The 16754-nt window shown below is 33.3% G+C and overlaps 2 protein-coding genes across 7 annotated transcripts in view; both read right to left on the bottom strand.

The window, feature by feature from the left end:
• Positions 1–70: 70 nt before the first annotated feature.
• LOC123696719 (palmitoleoyl-protein carboxylesterase NOTUM) lies at positions 71–6930 on the bottom strand. The gene is made up of 3 exons (XM_045643077.1): positions 6572–6930; positions 1591–1694; positions 71–1327 (listed from the first exon to the last, which is right to left on the bottom strand). Exons 1-3 carry the CDS (start codon positions 6902–6904, stop codon positions 187–189), a joined length of 1578 nt encoding a protein of 525 aa, XP_045499033.1. The 5' UTR covers positions 6905–6930; the 3' UTR covers positions 71–186.
• Positions 6931–12974: 6044 nt separating this feature from the next.
• The window catches only part of LOC123697013 (protein unc-13 homolog 4B), a 34908-nt gene continuing 31128 nt past the window's right edge, over positions 12975–16754 (bottom strand). For all 6 annotated transcript variants that reach the window (XM_045643425.1, XM_045643426.1, XM_045643427.1 and 3 more), the window contains 4 exons: positions 15678–15984; positions 15292–15415; positions 14658–14851; positions 12975–13547 (listed from right to left, as the gene is read on the bottom strand). In XM_045643425.1, coding sequence (XP_045499381.1) covers positions 13435–13547; positions 14658–14851; positions 15292–15415; positions 15678–15984 — 738 coding nt within the window. In that variant the 3' untranslated portion in view covers positions 12975–13434. The remainder of the gene's footprint in view (positions 13548–14657; positions 14852–15291; positions 15416–15677; positions 15985–16754) is intronic.

Raw genomic sequence — 16754 nt, 5'->3', positions numbered from 1 at the left:
TTAATTTTATATCCTCGGTTATTTGGTTGGGTTAATAAAAACAAATATAAATTATTACACTTTACTTATATAAATACTGCAGCATCTCATTACAATAAATAATAACTAACATTAATAATAATTGTACTTGCAACAAAAACGAGGTAGATTCTTCGTGCTAAATGCACATAAACAGTCTATTAAATATCACGTATGTGGTGCCAATAAAGGCAAAAGTTCAGCTCGACTCATTCTTGATAAAGCTCGAGCGTCTAAGCCCATGGCTGCCGCAGCTCCATTCACATCTAACCCGAAGCTTTGAAGTAGAGCAGCTAATGCTACTTCTTCACCCGTCCGCGGGTCGCGCAAACGTGGACAGGAGCCGTTACACTGCGGCCACGAGCATCTTTCGATGAGCCTGCGCGGTGCACATCTGGTCTTTTCACCTCTATTTCTACTACTCAAGCGACGCTCCCAGCAACTAATCGCTTTTGGAAGGGAAATACCGGACACGTTAATAGCCAGCCACTCAGGTCTCGCTAAAGCACCGTGCGCAATGCACGCAGGAGCAAATGTTGCTCGCACGCCTTTAAGGCTGGCACGGAGAGCAGTCCCCGTCTCATGTACGGCATCCCATTGCGCTCTTGTACGCGGGGCTCGTACACCTTCCGCTGTTAGTTGCGCTGAATCAAATAAATACTGAAATACAAACAATGGTGTCCTTATGTGTGGATAGAGGCGATACCCAAAATAGCAGAGCCACGGTTTATCTCTGTGTTGTCGTACACAAGACGATGGCGGTGATCCTTGCCATAAAGTATGTCCAAGTCTTGCTATTGCATCTACGGAAAATGACCGTCTCGCTCTCGGTGGTCTATCGAGAAACCACCCAGAATCGGCGATAGCCGCCACACGAACGCCATGTGTCCTAAGACTTCTTCTTGTAGCGTCTGCATGGAACATAACTCCCGCTGCCCCAGCACTCGATCCGACTAGTAAAAGTCGACCACGTAATCCAAATTGTAACAATTCATTAAGGACATATTTAACTATTAAACGTCCCGTGAATGCAAATGAGTCGTTTTGCGTTTTAATCCTTGTTCCAGCCCACATGTCGCTTGAGCAGTAGGGTAACAACACGTGGTTTGAGTTATGCCATAACGGGTTTGCATCTGGGTCCATTGACAGAATAGCCGGGGCACGGCGAGCTCGAGGCCATCGCGTTGAAGACATGAGCCCGGGTCTACGTCTCCAACGCGCTGCACATGACTTCGTGTCCCAACAGTATCCTCCACCTTCCAAGTACACCACCCAGTGATGACTGTTTGTGCCACGCCGTATATAATAGCTGGAAACAAAACACATTTTTAATTTAACTTTCATGCTCATTATAAATCTATAATTCTTAAAATACGAAATGTTTAAAGATCTTTTAAACATACCTACATAATATTACAAGCAGGCATTTAAAAAAAGCAAAACAGAAAAACTCGTTAAATTTAGACCCTGTATTAATAATTACTGTAACTACTGTATAAAGTTTCGTTTTAATTATTTCTATATTTGTTAAAAAATGCAAAAGAAACGTTAGAGAACATAAGGGATACATACCCCGCTGGCGATCCATCATTGCACGTTAGAGAGGAATTAGTGAGCCAAACTAATCTCAAGCTATCCGGTGGAGCGACGCTGTCACTTGGAGCGTACAACAGCACCTGTAATTATACAAGCAATAATAACATTTAATTTAATAATAGGACATAAAAGATAATTGTATAGAAAATAGGCATTGACATTAACTATGAAGTCGAAGAAACAACTCCTAAATTATTTGATATAGAGTGACCCCATTGCGAGTAACATTTACATTTAAAATTGAAACATAGTAAAATTCCATATCTTTTACACATTTTGCTTTCAAATAAATAGTTATTTTGTTAACATAAACTACGTGCAAAACGATCGATGTGAAGTTAACGTGATTGCGTCATAAATTCAACGTACATTCGTTAATAAATTGAAACGACAATTTAGATTTTAAATTTAATGTGTTTGTATGAATATGTGAAGTATTTGTTCATGTACTGTTTATATGCAATACAATTTAATAGGTACTAGCTTAAGCAACGCAACTACGTCTCCTCTCAGTAGAAAAAGAATCCCCATTTCTGCAACATTTTTCAACAAGAAAATAATTTCTCAATTTTAGACGAACCAAACCAAGCAAATAATTTCTGAAATTTAGACGAACCAGCTTTAGATAACTCTTGGGTTATATCAAAGTTCTTCTTCATACGATATGTAGTTGGTTTGGTAACAAGAATAATGAAATGAAGTTCTGCGAAACAACGGCCATTAGTTTGTCTCTGTATGATGTCTTCAAACGCTTTGTAGATCTATTTAAATAACTTCGGGAATCGCGAAATTGGTTTACTTTGAGTGTGCATATATTATTTGTTATTGTTTGTTATTACCCTTTATGAACCAGCAAATAAGAGAAGTCAACGGAAATTACCATATCTTGAATAAATAATAAACAAGTATAGAACGAAATTATTATTGCAGAAACATTGCAAGTGATTGACTAATTCATAATTAAAATTTAATAGTTTTAAATTTAAAACTACATACCTACTTAGAAACTTTCGAAAATAATGTTTGATTAGCAAATAAAAAGTCAAGTTTAAAACAAATAAAAGCAAAATCAATTTTTCTCATCAAAAATTTTACTGGAACTAGTCTCTCTCGATAAAATGCAAATCTAACTTTATCTCAATATATGCCACTCAATATTGATCAATTATACTAGGTTTTGCAAATATTTGAGTTCTACAAAGATTTTCTTGTTAAATTTTAATATAGAGCAAGCCGTTTCTTTGTAATACCTGTAAACTAATCTATGGGATATTAGTGGAAATATATAGAAAATAACGTGCCTTAATCCACAGAACTATATCGATGAAAATTGGTATAATTATTATACCTTATTATCCTGGGCGTAAAATAGGATACTTTTTATCCCAGGAAAAATACGTATAAAAAAAATTATCTTAATTTTTCAGTTTTATCCTTAGATGTTGTGTGGAGATAAAACAAAAACTAGATGTTTAACGTTATTACGTTATAGTTTATACGATTATAATATAAGTAGAGATAATAAAATAAAATAAGTTGGCATCGAATAAGTAGGTATATTAATTAACAGAAATAGAATCAGCAAGTTATTAAAATTTATTGTAGATTTGGAAGGTAAATGAGATGATACATATTTCACGTGTATTCTGCCTGTTGTAACCACATTAAAGAAAGCTCATGTACATGATGCATGACCGCCATAAACAACTCTGCACTGCTAATTACAAAGGATTACTGTTAAATTTATTACTAACTAGTCTATTTGAATTACTTTATTTAATGCAGCAATAACAAACCTGCATCATTTAGTTATTTATATTTGAATAAAACATGAATTGAATAGGCTGAACTAGATACTATACATATATAAAATCAACAGATAAAGTTATGGACGCTCTTTTTTTCACCCTGAAATCGTTTTTTTCTAAAGGCGCAAACCAAATTATTTGTGCTTGAAAACCTCTTGAATTCTAAGTAGGTATTTACTTTACCTATTTATAAGACTTCTTACAAGTCTGATTTCTTATTCCTAAGGGGAATTTTAAAATAAAAAGAGGCTAAGAGATTCGTCATTTAGATACGGATCACCTTTATTGCACGCCTCATTTTAGATTATGCTCTCAAGTTACAGTGACATTTTTAATAATGAGTCTCAAAAATAAGGTAGGTACCTTTTATAATACTTAATATTTTATTATAGACTAGCTTTCCATGTGGACTACATAATTTTGTACTGCGTACGTTCGAGGTAGAGGCAGTACCTAAAACATTTTGTATGAGTTTTGATACGTATATCGCAACTATTTATTTTACAAAAAAAAACTACATATTTAGAAAACATCAACATATCCACAGAATCCTAAGTCAACTCAAATTCGCGAATTTATTTTTTTATCCTTCGGTTGGATGTATCACAGATACATATGTATAGCGGCCTGGTGTAACCTCTAATATAAATTGGTGTATCATCATACCAGAATTTTGACATAATCTGACCAGTGGTTTTTACCTACATGATATAAACATACCTACGCTACATAACAAACATACGACGCTCATATAAACATACCTACTATCAGACTTCAGAGTTTAAAAAAATCCATATAAATGCATTGCTATTTGCAGTAACTCTTTTTAAAAAATATTTAATGTACCTACCATAGTTTGAAAAAATATGCGAATATAAAACTACAATCAAAATATACATATAGATATTTATATACCTAGATAAACTATTCACATTTCCTCAATAGCACGAGCTAGGTATTCGATTGAATACCTACTCATTTTCTGACCTACAATTGGTTTTCCGGGTTAGGTCAGTTACTATTCTATCTTACAATCCTTGCTCTACAACAGTCAACAGCGTCAACATGTTGATTATTTTTAATCTTCCTAATACATGAAGATGAACATCGCATATACCTACGGCATATATCTAAGTCAATACTAAACCATAAAATAGTATAGTATCTACCATAGAATAGAAGATACAGTAGGTAATTATACCTACCTACCTACCTAGTATTAACTAGACCATGGAATCCCTATAGACTTATAGAGAATAGACCGAAAATTAAATAATAGGTAACAAATCATAATAATAAGTGACAAAATGATCAAAACAATTCATAACCTATTTCGTAAAGCATGCATCTGTTCAACACCACATCTGTAAATATTGATGCATTACCTACCTATATCAAAATGTTTATAGGTTTTGTACATTTCCACTTATATCATAACTAAATCCTAAAGGCTGTTTATTATTATTAAATAAAATATAACACTCAATCGAACTTGCCGTATTTTAATTAAATGAAAATAGAATGTATGAAATTAAACGCAGATTGACTCAAAAAAGATGTACCTAGGATATCCTAATGCCTAATACGTGGACGAAGCCGTCAACAGTAGCAGTAGTAGCAGAAAAATATTGATTTTAAGATAATTTAAATATACTGTGTACTTTCGTATTAATTATGATTATTTACATATGAACTTTTGCCTGCAAATATTTTGTTGAAATAAAAGATATTTCCTATTAGTTTACCGACACAACGACGCCATTGTCTTTGAATATATCTGCATAATTATTCATCGCTTCTTGTACGAATGACAATAAATTATATTTATTGTAGAACGCTAATAGAAATAAAACATAAAGTTAACAACGTGCACGCTACTAATTATACAATCAACATTCTTTCCATGAATTAATACCAATATAATATTGTGTTAAGTACTCTGTAGAGTTCTGAATGTAACTAGTTGAACCCGCGCGGCATTCCTCGCATAAACGCAAGGAAAGACTATTTTAATTACCTGTTTATTAGAAGAAAGAATTAGTGTCTTTCTATATACACCCTCTACTATGTATGTAGTGGGGTAATTTTAATAAAAAAAAATATATTTTTCATAACGTCGTTATAAAATAAAAATATAAGTATACCAAAAAAAAATATATCGCCCGAATTGATAAACTCCTCCTTTTTTTTGAAGTCGGTAAAAAGAGCTCATTTCCTATATTTTACAGTACGTAGTAAGTAATGACACTTTCAAAGATAAAATTATAACAATATGTTGATTGTTGTTAGAATACCGAATTAATATTTAATTTGAATAATAGGAAGTTGAAACACACTATATTACCTACCGTAAATATACGCTTAATTAAAGTGTTTGTTTAAGCAATTTAATACAAAACAATCTACTCATATCGTTTTACATATATTTAAAAACTAGTAAAAGTAAGTTTAAATTAAAATAGGCCTTAGTGTCAAGTTTCTACCCAATGTAGAGCGGGTAGAGTCTTTACATTTTTTTTATGTAAAAACCAGTTCATTTTTAAAGGCATCTAAATTTATAATTTTTTTAAATGTAGATTATTATAAAGTATAATTTCCTTCAACTTAACATTAATAGTAAGTTATGTTAATATGCTTTTAATACAAAAATGACAAAATGAATCCAATTTATCGAGCTAAGTTTTTAGAAAAAGCTTACAAAAGTAATACAATCTAAGTTTGATTATTGAAAGAACTGTAGGTACATTAAAGCATTAAACAGTTCAAGCAACTTTCCGGTATCAAGTAATTACTTTTTCCAATTGAAAGTTGATTGTATCGAGATTTAATAAATAGAACCTACTAAATTTTTAACTTGATCTATAAAAACAAACAATCACAATAAATCAACACGTGCCATAATTATGCAGTTAAATAAATAAACATTTATGTAATTCCACTTCGCGCAACTCTACATTGAGCAACTATATTATAAATATACATATTTACTGAAAATCTAAACTACGTAATGTTGTTATTAAACTTCAATACACTCGCCAAGCTCAGCACTGGATCGACTGAACACAACGTTATATCAAAACAAACAACACAATCTCAGAACGATCACTGAAGCTCGCTGTAAAATTGCACAAAATAAATAATGAACGTACACATAGGGTCCATGTCAGCCAGCACCGGCAGCACCGACCTTGAGGGCGCGGAAACATCACTAAGAACGGTTCGAGAAGCGCGGCGAGCGCCCGCGGCGACCGCACCCCATACTGACCGCGCAAACACCACTGCCACAGCGCGCTCACGGTAGCTCCCCGTTTACAAAAGCCTCTATTTAGAACGAGGGCGAAGGGCCGGCTCCGTACGCGGCGTCGGACCGAATAAAGGTAACAGGCGGGCTCGTTTATGCGGCAGGGGCGGCGGGACCAGTCGGCGGCGAGATCAAACGCTCCGTAGATCAAAGGGGCCGCCGCGCGATCGGCATCCGTCATTATTATTATGCAAGCATTACGGAGCGCGCGTGACTCAGGCGAGAGGGCCACGCGAGCTGCGCGGGCGCCGCGCCGGCTCGCCCCTCCCCGCGCAACCCCAGCACCCCCCACCTGTCAACAGCCTCCGTGCGCCGAAACGGTGCGGTAATGCGCCCCGTAGTGATGTAGCGCTCACTGCCTACAATATACACTGCCTACAACGAGCTTTCCCTCAACTGTAAACTTTTAACAAACAAAACTTTTTAATTTTTGTAACTGTTTCTATATTTTACATACTCAATTTCAAAGCACATTACATAATAAGAAAGCGTTTAACAATAATAGAAAAGTGGAGTATTCTTAAACATATTCATTTCTTCACAAAGATTAGGGCTGTCTTCAATTTTGTGGCATAATCGATAAAAATATTAGAATAAAGCTCAATAGTCGCATTAGCAAATATTCTAAGAGTTTAGACTCATTTGATCCTGAATTCTTACCCTGATAACCAGAAACTACTACAAATCTCAAATAAAAGAATCAGATATTCTTGAATGCAGTCAATAACCTTTGCAAAGCTTACTCAGAATAGATTCATAAAAATAACTCTTCGCATAGTTTATTGATATGCTAAAGTCTATCCATCTACACAATTAACAAAAAGTAGGTATCGATATCGATATGTCAGCACAGAACACAACACTAGCGCCTAAGGACTGTTCCGCCCTCTCACGAATTAGCTGCGCTATGTACACACGTGTATCTCCCGAACATAATTTTGCACCTTATTTAGTTTTATTACTTTTTTGCGAACGTTCCGACAACAGGTGCGTACCTGACCGTTCATTATTTTTTATATTTTTTAATCTAATGGGCACTTACAAAAATATGAACATATCTACTTACCATAGCTTATAAATTAATTGCTTCATAAAAGCGGTTTCCATATTTTGTTATGAGTTAAAAGAAATTTAAAAATAAACGGTTTATTACGCACAATATAATTAATTATATATTATGTTGACTGTGATGAAGGAGGTAATAAATTCAGTTAGGAAAAAATGCCATTTAATGTTAAGCTGATATGAATGATATACTATATGCAATAAAAATTGTTTACATTAAAATCAGTCCGCAAAAAGAAGTAATCCCACTAACAGTGACTCATTATCTGGAGGCTCTACATTAACAAATTCCAAGCCTATATTTAAAAAAAAATAATGATTGAACGCATATTTTTTCTAGTTGCTAGCTCGTTAAAATTACATTTGGATTCCTGGGTACAATCTCCATTGAGATTAACTTTGATGAGTAAAATTTTTAAATACAAGTCGGTACGATATCAAAATTTAAAACGATATTGTGCTTTAACTATGTTCATAAGAATAAACAACGGAACACAGCAATCTACGTAATTTTAGGAAAGGTAAAATCTAAATCCTCGTAAAGTGACCTTCTTTAATATTTTCCCTTGAAGAACTGGCCTCGCTGCCCTTAGCTTAGCATTAGTTAATAACTGATGTTGATTCAAGCTTTTCTCAGAATTCTTCAAAGTTCAACTAGACTTAAAAGTCAAGAGTTGAAATAAGTACGTTTTTGTAAATTTAACTGTATAATATGATTACGTTCTATATATAATAATTGTTTACACCAGTTGTTTTTCTAGTACATAAAATCGTCCTTTTTTTTCATTTTTTACACAAAATTGTTAAGAATGAAAATAATATCAATTATATTAAATCTTTTACAAAATGTAAGTATCCAAGGCACTTAGGCTACCTCAAGCTCCAAATATAGAGTCGTAGAGCAACCACATCAAAAATAAATAGGATTTAATAAAAAAAAAAAACATATTACAAAGTATTTTGTCACAAAGTGATCGTAGTAAAATTCTCTGTACAATTTATCCTCCGCACGAAACAGATGATATGGATTCAGTTAAGTAGAATATAATTGGCGGGCGGCTCAGCAAGCGTTCAAAGCTTGTACCTGCCTGTAAAAATGCCATCATAAAGCCAAGCCGCCACAATAAGCCCTTTGACAGTTGGTACCCACCTTTATGATGCCGACTCTGATATACGAGCCGCTCTCATTAAACTTATTTTATCGACTCCCGATACAACATCTAACTATCCGTATAATAAATCAGAACGCTTAAAAGAAATGTGCGCTACTTCTTACAAACAAGGCGGAATTGAACGCACATTCAAAATCTTTATGGCTTATTATTCAATCCCATTATGTTAGTCGGAACGATCCTTTTAAAGCGATTTAATATAAAAGACTATTATACAACTCATTTTCCATAACAAAGCTTATCAGGCTTTTTATGCGTTCTTTAATCGCTGCTTATTAAATTGTTACGGATAGTAAATAATGCCACAAAAAGCTTCGCTTACACTGTAAGCTTCATTTATTTTATTATGGTTATATTTTTATATCTTGTAGGCAATAAAACGACGTTATGTTCTTCTGCCAAGTAAGATTTAGTATTTAACCTTTTTGTTTTGTTAATTGAATAGAAAAAATCGGCTCTTTTTCTTTGCACTTAGAGTACACAGAACACAGTGACCCCATTTCACAAATGGATAGGACAGACCGCCAAAATAGTATAAAAGTAACGAAGCAATACGCAAACAATGGCACCAAGTAATAAATTGCTAGTCACCTTTCGTCCGAGCAAGAAATAATGGTAGTCTTTTTACAAGCTCTCCAATCGACTCGCTACCGGAGTTGCTGATGTCCGCAAAAAATGCTTTGGTCATTCCCGGTGACGCTTAGATGTACACTTATCTACATAAGATTATTTCTCTTGGACACTGTTTTATAGTGTTTCTTTTTATGGTTTCGTATTCTTGTATTTCTATTATAACGTTGTAAAATGTTTATTATTTATCTTTCTTATACTTATTATTTGAAAACATGTACATATTATAAAGATTCAAATAAATGATTAGATATTCAACCAAAACAATCTAATTTTAAAAGAAAGGTACCGTTACTCTGAAATTGAACTCGTAAAATATGGAAAATGGATTTTTCTTGCTATTTGCTTTTTTATTGGAAAATATCCAAATCCAAACCATGACATTATAAAAGATCGAATATGTTACTAAGATAAAGAAACATATTACTCTTACGAAACACGTATAAAAATCCAAACAGAATTAGTTGTAAGTCCAAATTTTGCTCACAAACATTGTATAATATAGGGAAGGTACTCGATATGAAAACAAGACAAATAAGCCGCAAGCGGCTAATTAACGCGCGAAACACTTTTGTCAGTGACAGTCCGCATGAATAGGCATCGTAAGCGGTGTACGAGTAGCGTAGGGTAGTGCCGAGTGCGATTCCCCGCGGCCCACAGCCTCCGATTCACAATAAATCTGAACCGATAAGTAGTCAGGCGGATTGTCGGCGCGGCGCGATCAAAGCGAGGGGGCACATGAAACGAGCCGCCGTGCGCTCAGATGTTACATTCGGTACCACGTTTCCACGCCACCAACGCCCGGCACGTCTAATTGGCCCTTTGTTCGATGACATTTTAATTAATTTGATTTTAATTTTGAATGAAGCGGCCGAGTGACGAAGGTCGATGTTGAAATGTTATTTTTTGCAACCACTTTTAAATTTACTTCATAAAGCTGATGCTGTACTTTTGTGTGTTAATCAATCGTGAAATGTTTCCATTCAGATTTAATGAGAAATTTGCATCTTAATAACATTTTACATACATGTCACTCACAAGTTCAGGGCGATACGTTTCTTGGTATTTATGGTTTTCAATTGGAGATTATTAAATTTAAATAAGGCGATTATAGCAAACTATAATTAATTAACACAAGCGACATGCTCCAGCTCTATCACTTCATTTAATAAGCTCGTAGCTAGGCGGCCTGCCACAACGTTGCGGGTGTTGCAATATGTACGTTTAATAATATATTATCATCATTCATATCCCTATAATTAGACAATGCGTATTTTATATTTTGAAATGATTTACAAATAAGTGTCATCCATCTATAGGTTACTTGATAGTTGTTATATAGTACATAACTACATACATATGCACTAATGCAATAAAAAAATATAAATACAGCTATTAAAATAGTGAATCCCGTGTCGTGCAACAACGAATATGCAGAGTGAGATCAAATGCTGGGCAGCGTAACAGTTATTATCGCTTTATATGCACGAAGTAATAACACCTTTGAAAAGTTCGTCAGCTCCTGGCGTCTGTAATTAATTTGCTATAAGTTTATATTGACGTACATAACAACCCGTACTTTATAGCTCTTATAACTTAAATACATACTAACGGGTTGTTTGAATGTTCAATTTGTTTGTTACGGTTTTGGTAAGATTGGTTGCTTTTAATTCGGAAATAACGAATTATCAATTGGATTACCATAATCGTCAAGCTTAAAATTATACGGTCAATTTCTATCGTTTTCTTTTTGAATATTTAAATATCATTAGACTTCTCGTCGCTTTAAATTATGCGTCCTGATTAAAAGTAAGCTCTAAAGATATTGTATAAAAAAGAGTTAAAACAAGAATCTATAAAGAAACGACCAAAAGGTTTTTTTACTGGTTATCATTTACCTGTATAATTTTGTACTTATATTTCGTGAATGAGAAAGGAGAGCAAAAAAAATTTAAGCACGAATGAATTATTTATTTTGTCATAACCAACAGCGATTTGGTAATATCAAATTCTCTTGTCATTTTTAACAGGAATCAGTAAAACGGTGGATGACCTTTAAAAGAAATGAATACGGCGCTCAAGTCGGTAATGTCAAATATTTGTTATTATTCAATAGCCAATAATTTATTCAACGATACGGTTTCCAATCTGCATCATCCGGGTAAATAATATGTAACAAAGATGTATAAGAAATAATAGCACCAATTTGCATTTATACAGCTTTATTGACGAATAAATAAAATATGACACAGAATATATTATTAAAATAAAGAAACAGAAACGATGTATATAAAAAGAAATCTTTAAAAAATTCCATTTAGCAACTGGCAATCTTTAATATAGAAAAGCTGAACGTGCGCAATAATATGACAATATATTACAATAAATATTCATACAAATAAATATTATGTAAGGCACGATTGTGTATCACAGAACAACAACTATATAATCAGATACATTTTTCTCAATATTTATCGGACTAGCCATCAATAGAGCCAGTCACACTACACTTTACAAATCTTTGCATTTTTTTTATAAAACATAGGTTATATCTCTTTATTCGAAATTACAATGAGATATATTTTACATTACAAGCAACTATTGTTCAAATACACTAAGTTCTAAGTAGGATCTAGAGACCTACTTGGATTTTACTGGGCAGACATTATTTTGATTTTTTTATTCATTCCATTCTTTGTATACTTAAAATTTTTATTGCTTTATATATTCTAAAAATATTTCTTATTCTATATAGAAAATTGGCAAGTATACTTTTTAAATTATTTTTTGTCCATAACATAATGTAGCCCAGTATGATAAAATTTAGCCATTTACATATTGGTATTATATAAAAGTCTAAAGTCGAAATAATAAATAATCGTCTCTTTAAAGAGAAATGCAACCGACCAAAAAAACACTCATAAATTTGAGATCTAAACTCGACACAAAATAGCATAATATCTTATAATCTCACTTTGAATTACAAATAAATAAAGTTTTATTTTCATACAATTTAGCTTGAGATTCGCGAACAGATACAAAAAAAATGCCAAACGTTTCAATTTAGGAAACAAGTTATTATAAAATATGATGAACTGTCAGTCTACGTGTTTGCTACACGATGTTAATGGTCTTATAAATTAATATACTTAATCATGATTTTATTGCAAGATATATTACATTTAGTTAAGACTACATTACATTTAGTACTTTTTTATCTTAGGAATAAGCACCTTCGTTACGCAATAGGAATTTTATCATGAAAAGTATTATTTCAAAGTAATTTATGATATGATAATCTATAATATAAAAATGAATCGCAAAATGGGTTGGTAAGCGCATAACTCGAGAACGGCTGAACCGATTTCGATAATTCTTTTTTTTTTTATTCCTTGAAGTACGAGGATGGTTCTTATGGAGAGAAAACGTAAACATGTACCACGGGCGAAGCCGGGGCGGACCGCTAGTAGACAATATTCTTTAATAAAAAAAAATAAACAATTAACTACATATGTACTCTTCGAAAAATTGACAGCTCACAGCATTTTTTTAATTGAAAACATGTTTACATAAAAAGGACCGGTTATCCGAAAATAATACAAATAAATCACAATAGCACACAAAATATTGCTTCAGAATTTCACTACAATCAGAAAAGTACTATTCCATACAAATACACGCGCAATTTCAACAAAGTAAATATTTACGAACCTACCTACAAGTAAATTGGCAAAATTATTGCATCTACACAACCACAACTAAATTACATATAAAGCTACATTACGTAACATTGTATTTATGTACAGTACTAAAAATCCAGTGTTTCTTGTGCGTATAAATCTATTCAGCCCAATGAAAAGAACTGTTTACTTGGCATCTTTTGTCGCTGTTTCTTCACGAAGTCCCGCGCTTGTTTGTCGCCTTGCCTCGACTCCAGAGCTTTTATAGCATCGCCATCTAAATAGACAAAGAAATAGAAAAGTAAATAAATGTTTATTAAAAGTGCAAAAATTTGTGTATTTAAATAGGGATAAAAATCTAAATTACACAAACGTCCGATGTAAAAAATTTCCACGAAAGTACGTTTTGTAAGTATTGGGTTTTATATGTGCGCTTGTATATTTTGATATATATACCATATATCCCTATGCACAGAATAGAGGTTACTTTTTAAATAGGTAATACATAATTGAAACGAAATCAACGAATGGATTTTGTCGCAGCCATTAGTGTATATCTATTTACTTCTAACATCAAATTCAAAGATATAATATGTACTCATCTACATATCTTTATAAATCATTTAAATCAATGATTATAATAAATATTTTCAATTATTATTATTTATACTCTTTGACAACACGGCAAGTGTTATTTCGGCACTTCGCTAAAGTGCACATATACTGTACCAACGAATGTGTTGCTCACACTGAACGTGTCTTTGTCTTTTATTACCAAGAGTAATACACCTTGGATACGACATGCTAGACAATAATTTTGCATTAAATTGTTAATCCTTCCCCGGTCTACATAGCGGCAAGTGTTGTTACGGCAAGCTGCTGATATGAGCTGAACGTGTTGCTCACACTGAACATGTCCTTGTCCTTTATCACTAAGTGTAATACACCTTGGATACGACATGCTAGACCACACCCCGGACACTCCATACAAAATTATCGTTTTGACAGTCACACTGTAGAGACTGCAAATGTGTGTGTTAACGCTTTATGGTTGGCACATTGGTGACTAGCTAAAAAAAAAATTCGCGTTTTTCTGATGAAATACATCCGTAAACAGCACAATGTCTAACCATTTTCTACGAAATATGATAATCACAAATCAAAATAATAAAATTACTTTAAGTCAATTTGATTAATATTGTCAATCTTCGTTGCGTATCGTCCTTGCAGAAAAATGCGGACCATTTTCAGGCTGACCGTGCGGGGTGAGGTAAGTGTTAAATTTTGGCGGGAGGCGGAGAGTGTCCGTTCTGTAGCGTTTAGCTACTACATATTATGTATTCTGTGGCTAGACACTAATTGTGTATCATTAGCTGTTAATCCTTACCAATATTCCCGGGTCTAGATAGCGGCAAGTGTTGTTGCGGCAAGCTGCTGATAGGTGCAGGCGTGTCGGGCACTTCGCTAAAGTGCACGTACGCCTCGCCCACGAACGTGTTGCTCACACTGAACATGTCCTTGTCCTTTATCACGAAATGGAGTAGACCGTCTTGGGTGCGACGCTGTTCAGGGGATAGCGTGCTGTGGAAATTATTGGTAAATGGTAAAAAGTGACTAAAATGTCGGCTATGAATATGTATTCGTAAATGCGTAAAAATTGGAAATTATATCATGTTATGGTGTTACTATTTATTTGTTATATACTAGTAATATTTTTTTTTCTTAAAAGTATTTTTTCATAATCATGGTCTGAAAAACTACATGTTTCATTAATCATACTTACCTATTACACTAAATTAGTGAAACTCTCTATATGCATTTAATGTATGTAGTCTTATTGTTGGTGAGATTGGAATCCAGAACTTTGATTAAAATTTAGTATTAAATATCAAATTAAAACGTTCTATATAAATTGTTTTGGTTAGAAGTTCTTAATTTAGTAAGCAAGTATTTTTTGGCGATATAAGTATTCTGATTTCTGTTATATAAGAGCCTTTTATCTAAATTCATTTCATACTCACATTACAAACATTTCATCATACAACGGAAAGAGATTCTTATTGTGCGTCTGAGTTTTAGGTTTCTCTACATTTGCGAATGTGTCTTCAGGTAATAACGCTACACGGACATACGAATCACATAAACCTGAAATCAATAAAATATAATTCATTGTATACAAAGTACATATTATATTAATTATTTATATTCAAGTATTAATGAACCTATACATACATATTACAAACAATAATGTAATAACATATTATGCATTATGCACATAGTAATAACCATAAAAAGTTGGTCCACTATCATTATTTTGAATTGCCACTACTAATATAACATGTTGTCTAAAATAAAAAAGGTAATAAAGTTACAAAACATTCCCACAACATACAAACAAACAACCCACCATTAGAGTCCGTGGCGACCAAATTCCTGGCATTCATGATCTCTATCTTCAAGTTGTTCTCAATGAACTGGGCTCGTACCGTCAGCAAACCCATTTTGGGCTCACTAACCGCTTGTTGTTCCTGCCATCTTTCCAAATGGTACTGATGTATCAACTCCCTTGTCTCCATACCATGCAACTTCAGCAAATACTCCACCCGTTTGAGCGTATCAGACGAATATATCTCCTTGTTATCTTGTCGGAACGATCGAATCATTATCTTGAGACATTCGTGGAGGTTCGAGAAGAATGCTGGTGGTCGACGTTTCTGGAAATGCCGTTAGTTTTAGGCGGGTTTTGGTACCGTCAGCAGCGGAAGTCGAGTTCGTGATAGATTGTTTGTTAGATTATAATTGTACGACATTCCGTTGTGGAGGAAATGTTTACTAAAATTTTGAAAAATAATTTTGTTTGCTATTGACCGACTTTCATTGCTGACTATTTAATTTGACGACGGCCTTTAAATGTATTTAATGTGGTTTTGAACACAATGCAACGATAATATATAAAAATTTCAATACCACTTCGTCAAAAGATCAGAAGATGCATATTTAGTGAATAAAAAGGAATTAAATTATGACACGGATGATAATTTTTATTTCGAAATAAATAAAAACATGCCCATTCCGTGCATATAATTCATTCGTTGTATATTCATCTTAATAATATAAGGGATAGGTAAATATAAACTATTCTATTGTATTGTAAAGCCACATATATCTTATACATAAACAGCCGAACCGATAGCATTTCCATGTACATGATTCCGAGAACAAGACAAACAGAAGCAAATTAACCAATGCATTGGCTAAAATAATAGCACCATATGCCAATATGATAATATTCTGCATGTTCCCTGTGATAGGCTTCATATATTATTATAAAACTATTTAAATGAACTGCTTTCATGTGTTGCAATATAAAGTGTACTCGATTATTGGAATATTGTAAACTCAGAATCCCTTTAAAAGCAAAAAAAAACGGTGTATTTGTGAATTGAATTCTTTACTTTTCAATGTGCTAGTGGTATTAAAAAAG

This window comes from Colias croceus, chromosome 13, assembly GCF_905220415.1.
Source record: "Colias croceus chromosome 13, ilColCroc2.1".
Classification (NCBI taxonomy): Eukaryota; Metazoa; Arthropoda; class Insecta; order Lepidoptera; family Pieridae; genus Colias; species Colias croceus.
The sequence above is the reverse complement of the archived record's forward strand: the minus strand, read 5'-3'. Positions and strand labels throughout refer to the sequence as shown.

Coding starts and splice junctions, on each gene's coding strand:
- LOC123696719 (XM_045643077.1), bottom strand. CDS start 6,904: ATGACGGATGCCGATCGCGCGGCGGCCCCTTTGATCTACGGAGCGTTT. Junction 1,695..6,571: donor GGCTGACATGGACCCTATGT/GTACGTTCATTA, acceptor GTATAATTACAG/GTGCTGTTGTACGCTCCAAG. Junction 1,328..1,590: donor AATGATGGATCGCCAGCGGG/GTATGTATCCCT, acceptor TTTTGTTTCCAG/CTATTATATACGGCGTGGCA.